The sequence below is a fragment of the Ochotona princeps genome, chromosome 2 (assembly GCF_030435755.1).
Source record: "Ochotona princeps isolate mOchPri1 chromosome 2, mOchPri1.hap1, whole genome shotgun sequence".
Classification (NCBI taxonomy): domain Eukaryota; kingdom Metazoa; phylum Chordata; class Mammalia; order Lagomorpha; family Ochotonidae; genus Ochotona; species Ochotona princeps.
Window position 1 is genome coordinate 160,932,981 of NC_080833.1, and position 20,256 is coordinate 160,953,236.

The following is a 20,256-nucleotide window of genomic DNA, read 5'->3' on the forward strand; positions in this document are numbered from 1 at the left end:
TCTTTATCATTGTACTTCTGGTTATCAGAGTCTTCTCCTTGGGGCAGGTTTCTAAACTCTGTCACCCACAGGTCTACAAAGCGATTTTACTTATTGCCGTTCGTACACAGCTCTTTGGTTGCAGCCATTTGTGCCACAACCTCCAGCAAGTTCCAGGTCTGGGTTCTTATGTTAGATTTCCACAGCCCCAACTACTGGCTCACCACTCTCCACCTGCTGTGATACCATGCTGAGGTTGCACTGTTGTTTGTACAACCTTTCTCCCACTTCCGGATGGAGCAGGTCCCAGGATCAGAGAGACACTAGGTGTCCTATAATAGTTAGGTTGTTGGTGACGCTGAGCTTGTCAGAACCTGTTGGACATTTAGGTCTGGGTGCCACACGGATGTATTTTGACCCGCACAATGCCACAGTTGGTATTATTTTCCTGTGGGACCAGTGCAATCCATTGAACTCAGTGAGTTCTCGTGATATCAGCACATGCACAGTTCACTGTTGCCCCCTGCAGTCCTAAAGCTTTTGCCACAGTGTACAAAATGGCGCCTGACGTACCACTACTAGAATTCTTGATCTGCTGGCCATCAGGTCAGATCCAAGGGCTACCCAGACCTGTCTTGGGTGGAACTTGTAGAATGCCACATTGATGCAGTTCACTGAGTCAGAAATGAGTTCACTCCCAGCTCAGCACATGCTCAGTTCTTTCCCTTTCTTTGCCTCCTCACGCAAAATGGCGCCCAATTCGCCTCTGGGGGCTGACTGGGCTGTGAAATCCACCCTGTTCTCGCACTGCCCATCTGTGATCTGCTGCTCTGTCTCTGCTCCTGGTCAAATCAAATGGACCAGAAGGATGGACAGTTCTTTGTCTGGGTTCACCTCCCAAGCTCCCAGTAAAAGTCCCTTCCCACCTGGTTGCTGGTGGAGTTCCAGATGCTGGTGGAGTTCAGATCACTGTTAGCTGAATGCAGCTGGAGTAGCAGTCACTGTAACACCACACCATTATTTTTGCTGCTTTCCTGTGTCTGTCAGTCTCCAGGTACCCCTCTGCTGTTGTTCTGTCCTTTCCTATTTCCTGGAATGTGTCCTCTCTGCTTCATCCTGAATAAATGTTTCTCCATCCGTTTAAATGTGTCCTTACCCTTCTCCACCATCTTGATTCTCCAGAATATCTGATTTCTTTTAGACAACCAGTGTCTTAAGTTTCCTGTCATTCTTGACAAGTGTTTTCTTTTAACTTAATTGTATTATTAATGAAAAATAGCCTCTCCTCAGGATAACTTTTCATCTCCTAGATTGTGTGAAAACAACTTATTTTATAAATAAAATTTTGGCGTGTTTCATGTATATCTTCATTAGGAATTAATTGTACCATCAACAATAATTCAGAGGCCTTTTTTCGTTTGTTTGTTTTGTATGTTTTGACCATGACTTGGCTGAAACTCATTGTTGGAGACAGGTGAGATCATTTTTTTATGTAGTTAATGGCAAATCATTTTATATAAATGATGAATTATTAGTAATATGAGAGGAAAGTCTGTGTTACTATTGCCTGCTCTCATCATTTTCTTAGATCTGTACTATAAAAATCTTGACAGGCCAACATTTAGGTTAGGATTTGAAGACCTACACATAACAGCTAATGGTTCAAACTGTAAATTTAGCTATCATCTTTCAAAAGCAAGTCACTGAGCAAATATGTCAATTACTTAAGCTGTTGCCAAGGGCTGAATGGAAATCTGTTTTAAAAGTTATCCCATTCTTATGTGCCCACACAGCACATTTTCTGTCTTGTTAGAGAATATATTTTTGTTTTCTTTCATTTGTCGTTTTTTTGTGTCTGAGCGTCTTTCATCTTTACCTATAAATAAGCCAATAGCCCTGCGTGCTTCTATTCTCAGGGGAGAGAAATGCCATTCTGGAGTAGCCTAACAAAGTTTTGTACATGTAATAGTGTGTGGGCAGAAAGAGAATTTCAGAGAAGTTTTTAGGATTAGTAAATACAACTGTAAAAACTAATGATGCTCTTTCATAATTTTAAATAACTCCAAAAACAGTAGTTGCTGTTGTTTGAAATCACTTGGTCAATAAAATCCCCCTGTTTGTACTATGGGGTGGCAGGACAAAAGGCCAAGTGTCTTCTCTGTTTTATTAAGGGGTATGGATGTCCTGTGTAAATATTAGTACCAGCAAGATTAAACCTAACCAACTCTGTATTTTTATGCCTAAATTTTTTGTCGTGGTTAGCATGATGATAAATACATTACATAAAGAAATTAAAAGCCCTCCTTTTTGAAACTCAGAGGACATGGAGTGAAAAAAATTAAGCTGCCTTTGATTAAATTGCCATTTGTTTGTGAAGACATGGAGGCCTATTTTTTCATCTCTATTGAACCCAAAGACAAAACAGAATGTAGGCCCTCTCTTCTGTGTATACAAATGTGTAAACATTTACGACAACTCTACAATCTATATTCATAAAGGATTAACGATACAGACTCTTTGTTAAACACATTTGAGTTCTTTGCTCAAATTATTGTTTCTAAACTTCTTTTTTCATTTCCTAGCACCTTGCAAGGAATTAATGAGAACATGGAAAAACATTCCAAATTCTGCCACTTAACAAATGTACCAACCACTTTTCTCATGCTTTTGTCATTGCCCTTCTCCTTCAGCAGGTGCACAAAAAAAATGCACTTTTTAAAAATCTAAGACAGTGTATTTTTTGCATTCCCAGAAGGTAGATTTCCCAGAAGGTAATCACACTTCCCTCACACTGTTGCTCATCCCAACACCCCTTCCTCCCTTCACCTCTTCACACGTATTTTCACACTACCTTTATTCCCATGTAGCATTGATTGGTTTTTGATTTTTCAGGTGACAGCCAGTGTGACTGGATTGAGTGAAACCAATTGTGGTTTTGATTTCTGTTTCCCTGATGGCTGGTTATCTGAGCATTTTTCCTGTGTCTGTTGGCTATTCCTTCCTCCCTCCTTCTTTTTTAGCGTGAAGGCATTTTAATTGCTGACTTTCAGGAGAGTGAAAAGAAGTGGTCGCACATGCTTATTAAAGAGAGCGTTTTGAAAATGTTAGCCTGAGCTTTTGCAAAACAAACAAACAAACAAACAAACAAATAAATAATAATAGGATCTCAGGATGCCAATCTCACTCATATAGATTACATTTTTTTTTAACTTGTGTATCACAAATCAAGGAAAACATAATATTTGTGTTTGGGGGACTGGTTAATTTCACTAAACATAATGGTTTCTAGTTGGATCCATTTAATTGTAAAAGACAAGATTTCACTCTTTTTAATCTTTCCCAGTTCTGGGCAAAACTGAATGGTTTGTTTCGTTATTGAGTTTCTTGAGCTCTTTGTAGATCCTGGATGTTAATAATCCATCAGCTAAATGATTTGCAAATATTTTATCCTGATCTTTTTTTGTCTATTCACTTTGTTGCTGATTTCCTTATTCAAAAATTGTTTATAATCTGTCACCAATGATATAAGTCTAAGTATGTGGCAGTTCTGATCAGTTCTAATCTTCTTCTGGGGATTAAGAAAACACCACCTTGTCTTTGCTACTGTGCTTGCCTTTAACTGTCCTCCCTTCACTATGCTTGGTTACCCCTGCTTTCCGTCCGAGCCCTTATTAGCATGTCTCTCACCATGTGCTTCGTCATGTACACACTTATCTTTTCCACAAGACTCTGAGCTTAGAGCATAGACTGTGTTGGATGCATAATACGCAGCACACTGGCTTGATGATTGAAAATGTAAAGTACAATTGGAAATCAAGCCACTAAAGTAGGGACAGCACAGAAAGGAGGGATATGATACAGCTATGGAGTCTGCCTTCCCCCAAATGTTATTATGAAAATTATCAAACACACAGAAAAATTGAAAGAACCAATAAACCTTCCTCTTGTATACTATGTTTTGTTCGTTACATATTTATTTGTCCTCCTGCCCCTCTATTCACCTGATCAATTTTTAGAATTTGAGAGACTGAGAGAGAAAGCTTCCTCTCCCACCGATTCATTCCCAAAGTAATCCTCAACAGCCGGACCTGGATGGGGACCAAAGCCAAGAGAGTGGTTTGGACACTGATGATGTATGTGGCAATGTGCCAAAGGACCTTAGTGTTTGACCTCACCCATCAGAGGTTTCCACCCAGACTGGTGAAAAGGGTCCCATAAAGGTGTTCATTGTGGATTTAGTGATAAAAACAGATGTGATTTGGCTAAAGAAGATCAAATAATGTTTTCAACACAATTCATGTATTTCACATGAGAGGCACACCCTATTTACTTGAGGCATCACCTTTGTTTCCAGTCTACACTGCCTGGGAAGCTCAATTCAGGAATTGGAGACAAGAATCAAACCCAGGCATGGCAGGGCGAGACAGACATCCTAGCCACTAGTCTAAACGTCTGCTCCTTTGGTTGATCCTTCTTAGTATTTTGGGACAATTCAAAGTTATAAACATCAGTATATGTATGCCTAAACACTGCCCCCCCACACACACACACATTATTAACTGGAGTCCAGCATTTGTTAACAGTTCTTTTTTTGTGTGAATGAAGTTGACATTCAATGAAATGCACAAATATGAAGTGTACTATAATTTTGACAGCTGCATGTGTGTCATGTAATCCAAGACACAGAATTTCCCTCATAAAGTTTCCAGTCAATCCTTGACTCTGTTTTGATTTTTTTTTTCTCTAAATGTTAGTTTGACTTGTTATGGAACTTTTTGTAAATGGGATCATAGAATAAATATATTTACCCATTGCATTGTTCTTTAATCTAACATGTCTATCTCTATGGTTCTCCCCATTATGTCCTCTAGCTTTTCAAGCCAGTAAAGCTACAAGTTTATATCCACGCGTTAGCCACTCTCCAGTCTGGTACAGTTGGGTCCTGGTATTGTGTAAATGACATAATGGGCTGGAGTTTTATCCACTACCATCCCCTTCTTTCAATCATATCCTCCCTTGCCATTTTTGCTGCCTTTTGTTCAGCTCACGAGTCCTTTCATGTAGTTTTATATATATTTGTCCAGCTAGAGTTTATCAGGGTTAAGGTTTACCCCAAAGGAGCCTCTCCTCCTTGCCAGAAGTAGTACTCAGATGTTCTGTAAAAACGAGCCTAAGCAGGCAGCTAGCCAAACAGCAATTAAGATAGGGTGAGGAGAGGGAAGGTAGAAGGAAAAGCAAGTTTGGAACAGATGGAGAGGATTATGCTCGATTCAGTAGAGAATTCTTTAGCTAAAGTAGACCTGTGCTTTAAAGAGCTCCAGAGGAAAGTGTTAATGCAACCCTGCATCGAAATTCATTACTAGGTCATAAAATCAGTGTAGTCGATAGTTTCTGTAAAGTCACTTTTGCTACCAACCCAGCCAAACAAGTGAAGAAGAACAGTATTGCATTGCTCACTTTCATGCTTATCCTGAGCTTTCTAATTGGAGAATAGAATGTAGAGCCAATAAACTCACTGTTTTCATCTGATACAGGATGAGCCTTTATTTTCAACTGGACTTCTCTAGCAATCTGTATAGCACAGTTCTCAATAAATTTTAAGCATATTTGTGTCACAGGGGATCAAGTATTAGTCCCAGCAATGTGTTGGGGGAGGCAGGCATTGACCAGTGGTTAAGATGACTGCATCCCATACTGTAGTAGCCAGGTTTGTGAGCCATTTCTGGCTCCTGACTCCAGCTTCCCTCTAATGCAGATGAAAGGTAGCTACTGATGGCTGGCTCAGCTGGGTCCCTGCCACCCATGGAGACCTGGACTGAATTCCCAGCTGCCTGCTTTGAACCCAGCCAAGCACAGTCTTGCAGGTGTTTGAGCAGGACCAGTGGATGAAAGCTCTTTGTCTCCATCTATCTTTTTTTCTTCTGTTTCTCAATAAATACATTTAAACATGTTTAATGTTGCCAAAGTTGATGAAGGCCTGTTGACTTTCAGAGACGCAATTTGAAGGAGTCCTCAGTATTTAAGTCTGTCATGGGCAAGGGGAAGGTTTGAGAATATGTGCATTGGTCACTCATGTAACATAGTCTCTCAGTAAATCTCATTGTTCCTAACTCATGATAATGGAAGTAACGGAGCACCTTGTTATCAGGAATGCTCCAGCCGATGATAAATAAGATCAGAACTTTCTCTTTCCTCCTTGCTTTTTTCCTTTCACATTCTGTCTGTGCTGCTTTCAACCTTCAGTATATGCACGTGTGTGCACTGTGTGCACTCATTCCCACACACAGACATGCACGCAAGCACACACACACACACACACACACACACACTCTGAATACAATTGCCAGCTAAGCAGTTAGAAATACAGCTGCAGCTTTAAGAATTTCAACTTTCAAAATTAGGCAAAGCTCTGGAAAGTAGGAAGTCTTTTCAGATTGATTGGATGATGATTCCAATGATCTCATTTCACTCTTATTAGAGGAAATTGTGATAATGTCATCCTTACTGGAAAAAGATTTAAAAAAAACAATTGTCACAAAATATGATTTTTTTTGTTAAGTTATTGTCTTTCTATTTACTGAAATGCCTGAAATCACTTAAAAATTAAAAATTAATGTAAGATGGATAAATTTAGTAACAAATGGGAGTGAATAGTATCAGGAATGAACTTTTTTTATAATGGATTAATGCACCTGGTTATTAATTTCTGCCACTTAAGGACAAAATGCCAAACTATGAAATATTTATTATCTTATTTGCTTTCACTTTTTAAGAAAATAAAGATGCAACATTATTTTTTTTGTTTGGATTGTATATCTGTATTACTTATCATAATAACTGAGAAACTTTTGAAGGTGAAGACAATGTTATTAGTGATTGTGCCAGGACAGCAGGGAATGAGGTGACCCTAAGCATGGGAGTTCTTGGGTAATATGGTGACGAGAACTTGACAGGATCTTTTCATAGAATACATAAACACAGGCTGTGCTGGATACTTTTTTGTGGACCTGCATTCTGTCACATGGAATGCTTTGCTTTCTGATTATTTGGCTTTACCTAAGGGTAAAACTGCTTGTCACTGATCTATCAAATGAACAACGAATTTAACCATACATAAATTTTATCTCCATAAACATTTGTAAATAAAACCAAACCAAAGAACACTAACTCAGTTGTGAGTGAGTAGTCAGAGTTTGCAGTGGCCGAAAGCTGCTTCCCTGAGACTTTGTTCTTGGAGGTCATTCGTCCTGGGTGATTCTGACGAGGCAGAGGGTTGCAGCTGGGACATAGTAGCATTTATAAGCTCCCACAGCACTCACAGTTCTCCCAGTGTATGCTTTTGGCTAACCTCATAGGAGATTTTGTAGGAAACATATAGTCATTTTCTGAAAATATTAGGAACCAAATTTGTGTGCTTACCTGTATATGAAGATCAGTGCTGCTTAGCTCAATCTTGGATAACTGATGTTCTTACAGGTAAAATCAATACTTTTTTTAAGTAACAAAAAGGAAAAAATGAAGACAATTTGAGTCAAAACTTACTTACACAAATGCTACTTTGAGATCTCAATTTTTTTAGCGCCTGGAAGAAGTGACTGCAGCCTGAAAACTTACTATAGCATGGAATACAGCTTTATCCATAATTTGGTTATTCTTTAAAGATTTTGTTTTTAGGGTTTTTTGTTTAAGATTTATGTATTTTTACTGGAAAGGTGATATACAGAAAGGAGAGACAGAGAGGAAGATCTTCCGTGCGATGATTCACTCTCCAAGTGACCACAGTGGCCGGTGCTGCACCGTTCCGAAGCCAGGGAGCCAGGAACTACCTCCAGGTCTCCGATGCAGGTGCAGGGTCCCAAGGCTTTGGGCCGTACTCGACTGCTTTCCCAGGCCACAAGCAGGGAGCTGGATGGGAAGCGGGGATGATGGGGTTAGAATTGGCACCCATATGGGATCCCGGCGTGTTGAAGGCAAGGGCTTTAGCCGCTAGGCCACCACACCGGACCCAAGATTTTGCTTTTAGTTTAAAGGGCAGATGTTTTTACAGAACTGGGTGTTGTTGAGACTGCAGTGTGTTTTCCCAAGATCTTTGAGTAAACTGGCTGAGTGTATTCGTTAAGATGCCCTTTTAAATATTAGGAAACCCTGGGGTTGGCGTTGAGGCAAAGCCAGAAAAGCAGCTGCCTGTGCCCCGGCATCCTACATGGCTGCAGGCTCACGTTCCAGCTGCTCCACTCATGATGCAGTCCCCTGCTATTGGCCTGGGAAAATCAAGGAAAGATTCCCCAAGTGTTTGAACCTCTGCTATCCATGAGGGAGACCTAGGTGAAGCTCCTGGCTTTGGCCTGTTACTTTTATCTGCAAAGGGAACCAGGAGATGAAAGACCTCTCCTTCTCTCCTCTCTCTATATAACTCTGACTTTTGAATAAATGAATAATCTTTAAGAGAAAATTAAGGAAGGAGAATCAAGATGGCGGAGAAGGGTAAGGACACGTTTAAACAGACGGGAAAACATTTAATCAGGATGAAACAGAGAGGACACATTCCAGGAAATAGGAAAGGACAGAACAACAGCAGAGGGGTACCTGGAGACTGACAGACACAGGAAAGCAGCAAAAATAATGGTGTGGTGTTACAGTGACTGCTACTCCAGCTGCATTCAGCTAACAGTGATCTGAACTCCACCAGCATCTGGAACTCCACCAGCAACCAGGCGGGAAGGGACTTTCACTGGGAGCTTGGGAGGTGAACCCAGACAAAGAACTGTCCATCCTTCTGGTCCATTTGATTTGACCAGGAGCAGAGACAGAGCAGCAGATCACAGATGGGCAGTGCGAGAACCGGGTGGATTTCACAGCCCAGTCAGCCCCCAGAGCCGAATTGGGCGCCATTTTGTGTGAGGAGGCAAAGCAAGGGAAAGAACTGAGCATGTGCTGAGCTGGGAGTGAACTCATTTCTGACTCAGTGAACTGCATCAATGTGGCATTCTACAAGTTCCACCCAAGACAGGTCTGGGTAGCCCTTGGATCTGACCTGATGGCCAGCAGATCAAGAATTCTAGTAGTGGTACGTCAGGCGCCATTTTGTACACTGTGGCAAAAGCTTTAGGACTGCAGGGGGCAACAGTGAACTGTGCATGTGCTGATATCACGAGAACTCACTGAGTTCAATGGATTGCACTGGTCCCACAGGAAAATAATACCAACCGTGGCATTGTGCGGGTCAAAATACATCCGTGTGGCACCCAGACCTAAATGTCCAACAGGTTCTGACAAGCTCAGCGTCACCAACAACCTAACTATTATAGGACACCTGGTGTCTCTCTGATCCTGGGACCTGCTCCAACCGGAAGTGGGAGAAAGGTTGTACAAACAACAGTGCAACCTCAGCATGGTATCACAGCAGGTGGAGAGTGGTGAGCCACGAGCTGGGGCTGTGGAGACCATGGTGGAAATCTAACATAAGAACTCAGACCTGGAACTCGCTGGAGGTTGTGGCACAAGTGGCTGCAATCAAAGAGCTGTGTACGAACGGCAATAAGTAAAATCGCTTTGTAGACCTGTGGGTGACAGAGCTTAGAAACCTGCCCCAAGGAGAAGAGTCTCATAACTAGAAGTACGATGATCAAGAACAAAAGAGAACACAAAGGCACAATGAATATTACTGCAGACTCCCCTGCAAAGGAGCAAAACCCTATGCCAACCTCAGAGTTAACTGAGGAAGATATTGAGAAAATGGGGCACACAGAATTCAGAAAACTCACTATAAAGCTTCTGATCAAAAATGAGAAGCACATACAAGAGTTCAAAGACTTTAAGGAATATGTTACAAAGAAATAGCAGCAATAAAGCAAATCAAAGGTAATATATCAGAAATTAAGAACACAGTAGAGCAAATTACCGTGGAGAGTCTTCAAAATAGAATGAAGCAAGAAGAAAGAATCTCAGAATCTGAAGATACTTCCTGTCACCAGGGGGAAGCAAACAAAAAGCTGGAAGCAGAGCTGGATCAGGCCAAAAAAGTATTCAAGAATTGAAAGACACTATTAAGAGGTCAAATATAAGAGTTATGGGAGTCCCAGAAGGTACAGAAAGACAAACTGGTTTTACACATATATTTAATGAAATAATAAAGGAAAATTTCCCTAATCTGGAGAAAGAATTGGGAAACAAGATCCAGGAAGGGCACAGAACTCCCAACAGGCTTGATCAAAAGCAATCTTCACCAAGACACATGATCATCAAGCTCTCTTCAATTGAACATAAGCAAAAGTTCCTTCAAGGTGCACATGAAAAAATTCAATTGACATATAAAGGAATGCCAATTAAGCTCACAGGAGATCTCTCACAGGAAACTCTATAGGCCAGAAGAGAATGGAGTGACATATTCCAGATTCTAAAAGAAAAAAATTGTCGGCCTAGGATAACATATCTAGCAAAGCTTTCTTTTGTCTTTGAAAATGAAATAAAATTCTTCCAAAGTAAAGAAAAGTTAAAAGAATTTGCCTCTTCCAAACTGCCCTACAAATGATACTTCAAGATGTTCTCTTGACAGAGAAGAGGAATAGCACCTACCAAAACCAAAGGCAAACGGGAAGAACATCCCAGTAAAATGACAAGAAAAGACTAAACCCATTCCTAAAATGTAGGAACAAATTACCACCCATCTATATTAACCCTGAAAGTAGTTGGGTTAAGCTAAATCAAATGTCATAGATTAGTAGACTGGTTTAAAAAACAAACCTCATCTATTTGCTGTCTAGAAGAGACACATTTCACTAACATAAATCAGCGGAAACTGTATCTCATGGATTTTGATGCTTTTGTTTTTATTAGTTTCATCTCTTCAAAATACTTTCTTCTGATTAAATTATTCAGTGACTCAGATCATACAGTAGTATCATTTTCTTCAAGCAGGTTCTTGATTTTCTTTTTCATTTCTTCAGCAACACATTAATCATTCAGTAGCATGTTATTTAACTTCATGGTGTTGTTAATTTCTTTTTTCTTCCTGTTGTTGATTTTGTTTTGTGGCTTTTCATTGAAGGGGATGTATAGTAGCTGTGTAATGGAGACTGTTATGTCTAGTAACATGTTATTTAACTTCATGGCATTGTAAATTTCTATTTTTCTTCCTATTGTTGATTTTGTATTGTGACTTTTCATTTAAGGGAATGTACAGTAGCTGTGAAATGGAGACTAACATATCCAGATGTGAGGACACAATGTAGTATGTATCTCTAGTTCCAGACAAAGATGGACTTGCAGTGAAACTGTGTTTACTATATCTTGACAATAGGAAGCTGGACTCTGCTATTGTCCATGCCCGCAATGATGGACATATGACTGTGCATGAAGAACTATACTTTAGTATTGTATAAAGGAACTAGATGGAGGGGGTGAATTGGGGAGGGGATAAGGGAAATGCCAGGAGCCTATGGAACTGGATCATAAAATGATAATGACAATAATAAATTTTCAAAAAGGAAAAAAAAGAAAATTAATGAATCCTTCCTAGATCCGGTCTTTTATTTTTAGCGTCATAGATGCAGAGGCTTCTTTTGGCAGTAAAGTCAGATGTAACTGTCAGTGTAGAGACAGTAAGATATACAGTCTTGCAAGTATGAAAAGCCCAATAGAGAGTTCAGCAATTTTTATGACAGAGCAAAAACAAAACAGATGAAAGTTCATCCTGAGTTGAAGCAGCAGATGAAATATTTTAGAATGTTTAGTTCTAACTCTGATTTTAAAAGGTAGGGGGTATATTTTAGAAGCAGTTATGTGAATGAAGATTTATCTATTTGTCTTTGAAGATTTACACTTTTGTTGCTTGCTCTCAAAGATTTGATAACATGAACAACAGTATTCTTGCATCTGCTTTGATATTTCCCTGTAATGAGATATATGGTAGTCAGATTATTTAATTAATTAAATGAATTACAGAAAATAGAATTTTATCTTTCTTTTTTTCTCCCTTCCCTCATAATTTCAATATGTGACTGAATTTTTGAAACAAGTCTGATGAAGAAATCAGGAGAAATCATGCTACAGATGTTTATTTTAAAGTAGGACAGATAAATAGATTATCAAGAATTAGCAGTTGTTTTCACAGATATCCTACTGATGGCATAAGAGTCTTGAAGATCTATATGTATTTGCCTTTAGATCTTGCAACAGTTAATTAATTAATTGATTAATTGAGTCTAATATACTTGAGCAAAAGTACACCATAACAGTTCCACTGAAAGTCACTGGGAACAGGGGCCAGCACTGTGGCCTGGTGTGTCAAGTTGCCGTCTGAGACACCAGCATTCCATATGAACACTATTTCATGTCCCAGTTGTTCCACCTCTGATCTGGCTCACGACTAATGTTACCTCCATGAAGTAGAAAATGTTGCTCAAGTGTTTCACACTCTGACACCAAAGTTGGAGACCCAGATAAAGATCCTGACTTTGACCTGGCTCAGCACTGGCCATTGTGGCCATTCAGGGAGTAAGCCAACATGTGGACATTTTTTTTTTTCTCTCTCTCTCTCTGTCTCTGTCTCTCTCTTTCAAATAAATAAATAGGTAAAGTCACTGGGCAGAGCCATGTGGTGTTACAGCCTAGCCATGCTTGGAATGCCCATCTCCCATACTGAAGTGTCTGGATTCTTGTTCCACTCTCCTTTCCAACTTGAGGAGGTAGTCAGTGATGGCTGAATAGTGAGTTCCTATTCCCCACATGAGAGACCTCAGCTGAGTTCATGGCTTCCAACTGGCCTGGTCCAGCCATGGCTTTCATGGGCACGTGGCACGTGAACAGGTAAAATGGAAATCATTCTATGTCTTTTCTGTTTCCCTTTCAAATTAAATTGAAGTGATGTATTTTTAAAGGGTCTGTGGAGTAATTTATAGATTATCTGTTCCATTTGACCTGCAGGAAAAGACTTCAGTAAAGACCCGCAGCAGATCTGCACCCCACCCTACTAATCCCTCAGTGCAGGGTTGCCACGGTGGTCCTCTTTTTGGATTTTTGCCTTTGTAGGATAATTGCCCCTGTCCTCCTCTTCATTCCCCTCCTCTCCCCCATGAACTGACAAATAAGATCAGTAATATATTTAACAATTGGACAAGAACTTGAGTCTTCAAAAAATATTTGTTTGTCACTGAAAATGCATTCTATATTGTTAACTGTTGGGGAAATGCAAAAAACACAAGAATAAATCAAAGAAACTAAAATATAAACCTAATGAGGGTAAGGGTAATAATTGTGTCCTCACTAATTGGCATATTTTACAAAATTTTTCAAAGGAAGTGTCGCCAACCAGCAGCGACACTAACGACAAGGCACACTCTTGAGGGTCTGGGAAAAGCCGGAACCGTAACTGGACCCCTCATTGCCAAAAGCGGCTGCGTTTATACCCCTTTCTCCTTTTCTCCCCTCTCTCTTTTTCTTCCCTCTCTCTGCTGCTCTTCTCCATTCTTGTCCCTGTACTTTCTGCTGCGTTTCTCCGTTCTTGTCCCCATACTTTTCTCTCCGTAGGTACTGCTTTTGTAACCCCTCTCTGCTTTTTCTCCCCGTATGCCTTAACTTTTCCACCCGAAGATCTTAGCCCCTCTACCCTCCTCTGCTGCCCCATTCTTCCCGTTCTGTCCTTCATTCTTCTCTCCGTCTTTCTCCTCGTTGTCCCCTCCTTAGCTTTTAGCAGCTGCTTTTATACCGTTCTCCACCAATCACTTCTCCCCGTGGGTCCACTTGGCGCTACCTGATAGGCCAGTAGCAATGACATAATCGCAGTGAGGGCATCAGCCTATCCCTGTGACGTCCTGTTTACCTGCTGGTGAGACCAACCCCGCCTCTTGGCCCTGGGCCAGCTGCCATCCTGTGACAGCCTTTCCTATTCCTGGGAGCAACGTCAGCATCCCACTCCCCACAAGGAAGGAAATTATGTATCAGCATAAGTAGAGCCCATTGAGAAATAAAAAGTAAATTTCACAGTAAAAAGTTTTAAAAAATCTTTATTTATTTGAAAGACAAAGCAAACTTTTGTCTACTGTGTTCACTCCTCAATATTCACAGCAGCCAGGGCTGAGCAAGAATAAAGCCAGGTGCCAGGAACTCTATCCGGGTCTCCCCTGTAGTTGCCAGGAACTCTGTCTAAATGTCCCCATGTAGCTAACAGGAACTGCATCCGGGTCTTCCGTGTAGCTAACAGGAACTCCATCTAGATGACCCCCTGTGGCTAACAGGAACTCCATCTAGATGACCCCATGTAACTAACAGGAACTCCATCCAGGTCTCCCCTGTAGCTAACAGGAACTCCATCTAGATGACCCCATGTAGCTAACAGGAACTCCATCTAGATGGCCCCCTGTGGCTAACAGGAACTCCATCTAGATGACCCCCTGTGGCTAACAGGAACTCCATCTAGATGACCCCCTGTGGCTAACAGGAACTCCATCTAGATGACCCCCTGTGGCTAACAGGAACTCCATCTAGATGACCCCATGTAGCTAACAGGAACTCCATCTAGATGGCCCCATGTTACTAACAGGAACTCCATCCAGGTCTCCCCTGTAGCTAACAGGAACTCCATCTAGATGACCCCCTGTGGCTAACAGGAACTCCATCTAGATGACCCCATGTAGCTAACAGGAACTCCATCTAGATGGCCCCATGTTACTAACAGGAACTCCATCCAGGTCTCCCCTGTAGCTAACAGGAACTCCATCTAGATGACCCCCTGTGGCTAACAGGAACTCCATCTAGATGACCCCCTGTAGCTAACAGGAACTCCATCTAGATGACCCCATGTAGCTAACAGGAACTCCATCTACATGTCCCCATGTGGCTAACAGGAACTGAGCTCACTGAGCCAGCATTTGCTGCCTCTAGAGTTGTGCTTTAGCAGGGAACTGGATCAGAAGCATGTAATGCTTGGGAATCAATCCCAGGTACTCTGACGGGGCATAGGAACATCCCGAGTGATGTCTTCATTAAAGTACCCACATGCAACATCTCTCTTTGTACTAGCCAAAAACTGTAAGCAGGAAACTGAAGGAACAAATTGTGGTGTATTCATACAGTGGGTATTGCACCACAGTGTAAAGCAGTGAATGCTGGTGCAGCTAAGCATCCCAGAAACATGCTCAGTAAAAAGTCCAGACACAAGCGAGGATTTGTATTACATAATTCCATTGACTAGAAATTATGAATAGTTAAAAACGAATGTATGGTGATAAAAATCAAGACAAGGTTGGTGACCGAGAGTAGAAATGCGTGAGATGTAAGAAATGCAGGGACGAAAATGTTCTGTGGGTGTTAGGTTGTATCCCCAGGTCATGGAAATTCCATTCAAAGGTATTTATTGGATTAAGCACAATCCATACTTGAGTAAAGTTTAACTTAAAGAATTCTGTACCCATCTCTTTTGGCAGATGGGAGATCACACTCACCTTGAGATATGCTATAACTTGTGCTGGTTGTCTTTGATAACCGATGTCCTACAAAGAGGCAATTTATATGCTCACCAAGTTAGAATTCATTGGGAACACTTCACTAAAAAGAAACAAGCCGTGTTCATGGAATGGTATCCAGATCCAGAATTTCAGCAGCACTGTTGAGATTGTTGTCTCTGGAAAGTAACCGTGGCAGCATCTGCATTTTTTGAAAATCCAGAGCACAAGTCAATGAGCCATGGCATATGAAGCTTATTTTTATATTCCCCTTGACATAAGAATGCTTTTTACATTTCCAAAGGCTTTTTAGAAGAGAAGCAATATGTGTTATTAGTTCTCCTTCAAAGCTTCCTCACTCCCATTGTTTACTGTGCGGTCAGCACTTTCCACCAGTTGTCACTGACTTAGCCTCCTAAAAATGATTACACGTTGTGCTGCTTATTGTCATGCGGCAGGTCAAGCTGCCACCTGTGCTGCCTGTCGCTCGTGAATGTCGGGTCAAATCCAAGATGCCCCACTCCAGGGCAGCTGAGAACACAGCCAGAGATGACTAACTTGCTTGGGCCTTGCTGCCCACGTGGAAGACACAGAGTTACAGCCTCCTGGCCCAGGCCAGCTGTCACAGCAATTGGAAAAGGAACAAGAGCGTGGAAAAATGTCTCTCCATTACTCTGGCTTTCAAATAAATACATAAGTCTTTATATGTATACACATTTGAGAAGTTCTAGAAGTTCTAGAGGGTAATAGTTACTAGGTTAGCAGATCTTCACTGTGTAGTCAGCAGCATCAAGATTCCCCACCTGACATGCACTAGATTCCCATATTGGCTGTAGAACTTTTTTTTTTTTAACTATTCTTTGCTGCTGCCTTCTTGTTCTCAATTCCTTCCTGACCTCAAACCAAAATGGAGCTTTTAAAACTAGGTGCTTTAGTGCCAGTTTTGGAAGGCGAACCTGGGATAATGAGACATCTGGAAGTGCTTTGGGAAGAACAGTCTCTTCGGAGGATCCCACCGTGTGGGCTAACAGCACACACACAGTGACATGGTGGGGACTGAGGGCAGGAAGGAGGCCGCAGGCTGAGCTGAGCGGGCACTGAACGTCTTAATGTCTGCAGGCTTCTTTCTCCTTGTCTGCTCCTAGGCATACTCCGTGTTTGATGAAGACATCGGCTACTGTCAGGGACAGTCGTTTCTCGCTGCTGTATTGCTGTTACATGTAAGTAATTTTCCATGTGATGAAAAACACAGTGAGACCAAGTTTCCTTTATTTTCTGCTTGGTCTCGTTCTTCCTTATTATAACCCATTTTCCTGATGAAGGTTATGTGTGGCAGTTTTTTTTTTTTTCAATGTACCTTTTGTGAAAAAGTAAGAACTCTGATGTAAAGAACAGGACATTTTCTGAACAGAGTTCATTTTGCTGGCCAGAAGGAAATAAATTGCTCATTTGGAGTTACTTTTAACTAATATATATGTATATATAAACTATATAAGAATATATACTATATAAACTATGTAAGAATCTTCTATAATTAAAGAAGTCAATTGGGTCTGGCATACTAGTAGCTAAATCCTCATCTTGCATGCACCAGGGTCCCATATAGGTGACAGTTCATGTCCCGGGTGCTCTGCTTCCCATCCAGCTCCCTGCCTATAGCCTGAGAAAGCAGTGGAGGATGGGCTAAAGCCTTGGGACCCTGCACCCACATGGGTGAAGCTCCTGGCCCCTGGCTTTGGATCGGCTCAACTCTGGCTCTTGTGGCCGCTTGGGAAGTGAACCAGCAGACAGAAGATCTTTCTGTCACTCCTGTTCTCTGTTAAAAAAAAAAAAAAATCTACCTTTCCAATACAAATAAATAAATCTTTTAAAAGGGAAATGAAGTCAATATGTTTTACTACCAAAATTTCAGGAATTAGGCCCTATCAACCTCTGCACTGTGACTAGGAAGTCTCACCTTTTCTGGGACTTATTTTTATATACTCTTATTTTCTTACCTTCATCTGATGATACCGGCTAGGAAATGGAATTATGAAACTGAATCATTTATCATTTGTGTTGTCAAAGACCTTATTTTTATTCTTTCATATGTAACTATTGATTTTTCTATTGACAAGTATAGTTCATGCTAACTAAATAACCTGCAATGGGCTGAAGCAACCTGATGTTCAAGGTCAGAGTGCAGAGAATTACCCGACCAAGCTCAGCCAAAACTTCCAGAAAACACTTTTTGGAAGAGACAGTTTTGCCAAGGCGTAGATAATTGAGATTGGAAAGTCGAAAGGACGAGAGGACAGAGTGGAGAATTGTAAACAAAAGGAACAAAGCTGAATCTATGGGGAAAAAGGGCAGTCATGGAGCGCAGCGTGAGACGACAGCAGACATCATGCGGAGTGACTGCGATGAGGGCAAACTGATCAGATGAACAGTGACAAAATAATGCAGGCCGTGCACCCAGATCCCAGATGCAGCTGTATTCCAAAGCTGGCCAGCGGGGTTCGTGTAAAGGAGGGCAAACCAAGTCAGGTGTTCTGTTCAGGTAAGTTCTTGCCACGCTGTGTGGAAGGGAAGCTGTGCGGAAGCAGCGGCTGCACACACACCTGCTGGAAAACATGACTGGAAGTGGGATGTGGAAAAAAGGCAGAATCAGGATACATTCTGGAGATAAAATTCAAAAGTTTGTGGGTGGATTGGCAAAACCAGTGTCAAAAGTGATTTGTCTGGCTTTTCAGCATTGGTAACTGGCTAGATCTGATCATTTAAGCTAAGATAGAAAATGTATCGACTGAAATTGAACCAGGGAGCCCGGTGCAATGGGTCAGTGGCTCAAGTCCTTACCTTGCATGTGCCGGAGTCCCATAGAAAGCCAATTCATGTCCCAGCTGCTCCATTTCCCATCCAGCTCCCTACTTGTGGCCTGGGAAAGCAATAGAGGATGGCCCAAAGCTTTGGGACCCTGCACCCACATGGGAGACCAGACGAAGTTCCTGGCTCCTGGCTCCTGGCTTCAGATTCACTCAGTTCTGGCCATTGCAGCCACCTGGAGAGGGAACCAGTGGACAGATCTTTCTGACTCTCCTTCTCTGCCTTCCAATAAAAATAAATCTTTATTTTTTTAAAGAACTGAACAGGAAAAAATATCTAGGAACTAATACTGAATTTTGTTTGAGTCTCTGAGCCTGAAAATCTAAAGCTGAAATTATGAGAATAGATCATATCATCGAAAAAAGAGTAAGAACAAAAGAAAAACCAGGAATGCCTAAACATTTAAAGGACTGATGAGAAAGTGGAATTGTTGCTTTCAGCAGGAAGGAAGCAATGTATAACATGAAAGTAACCAATAAGCCTGCACATTTCAAAGTAATGCACTTTGGTTAGGTTAGGCTTTCTGGAAATAAAGAGTTCTTATCGTAGGTTCATGGCCTTAATTCTGAAAACTTGATTCTGGATTGAGCAGTAACGTCTGCACGATGGGCATGCAGCATTGAAGACCCACTACATTCAAACATCTTAACGTTTACAAATCTAGTTACAAATATATTGTCCAATTATTTTTGTTGTATTTTGATTCTGTGTGTCATTGTGATGCACTGAGGTCCTGTTCTGATCATTCACTTGTGCGCACATTGGGGCTCATTTCTCTCTCTGCCTTGTTATCTGTCTACATGCAGTCTTCTCTGTATTCTTGCTGCCCCTACTGAGCCATGTGTGATGGAATAACATTTGAGCCTATTGTATCTAAACTTTGTCTTCTCAGATAGTCGTCAATGAGGGTTATATTAGTCTAGTGTTTTCATATGACATGTAGAACAAATTTAGAATCGCTTGTATTGCAAAGGGTAAACATGGTGAATACTAACCCTAAGACTGTGTCTTCTAAAATAAATGTAGTTTTTAAAAATAAAGACTATGGATTGGAATTTTCAGTTAGTATTGCCAGATTCTTTGTTTTTCAGAGCTAAAGTTCAGAACTTTCAAAGTTGGTTTTATATCAAAGAACATTTATTAATGTTTTCTGTGTTTGAGGAAAAGAAAAGTAGAAGAGAAAAGAGAGATTACTTTTTTGTCCCAGGACTTCTGTATCCTTGTCAAATTCCAGCAGACTTGTCAGTGTGTTCATTCTGTTGGAGGGCAGTGTATCTTTACCTCTGTGTTCTCAGAGCCTACAGCAGTGCTATCTCACCTGCTCAGTAAGTGCATGGAGGGATGTTGATGGGAATTTAAGCTTTTCATTTCTTACAGCAATTTTTACCACATTCAAAGCCATAATGGTTTTGTCCTCTTTATAAAATAACCAGATGGTCAAATATACAACCAATTGTCATTCATTTAGAAAGACTGTAAATAATGTAGTTGTTCTAGAGCCAGCTGCAGATTTCATAATTCAACTTTTTGCACAGCATTTGTATAGAGAACCAAGAGGATGAAGAAACTTAAAATTTGGTGATAAGGTTGTACACGATAATGCCACTTCAGGTATCATTGACAGAATTGCCAAAGTGTGAAGAATAGAGTGTGTTTGTATTTTAAATAATCACACCAAAACTGAAAAATTGGTTTTGACTAGGACAGCAGAGGTCAAAAACCAAATGCTATGGAAAGACCTCCAACAGCTCATGGATGTAAAAATCAAGTAAGCAAATTCTTAGAAAATCAAAATGACAGTACACCATCCACTTATTTAACTTCAAGAAATTTTCTTCAATTTTGGCATTTTGTGTAGGAACATTAACCATCACACTTATTGGTGGGTAAATGAAACCACTTGACTGCAACTCAGGCATGATGTTACTGCAACAAAGGGGTGAAGTATTATGATCGGCCAAATTGAGTTGTT

At 40.9% G+C, this 20,256-nt stretch overlaps 1 protein-coding gene across 2 annotated transcripts in view; it reads left to right on the forward strand.

The window, feature by feature from the left end:
- RABGAP1L (RAB GTPase activating protein 1 like) overlaps nt 1-20,256 on the forward strand; it is a 614,224-nt gene that overhangs the window by 366,414 nt on the left and 227,554 nt on the right. For both annotated transcript variants that reach the window (XM_058660694.1, XM_058660695.1), the window contains exon 15: nt 16,565-16,639. In XM_058660694.1, coding sequence (XP_058516677.1) covers nt 16,565-16,639 — 75 coding nt within the window. The remainder of the gene's footprint in view (nt 1-16,564; nt 16,640-20,256) is intronic.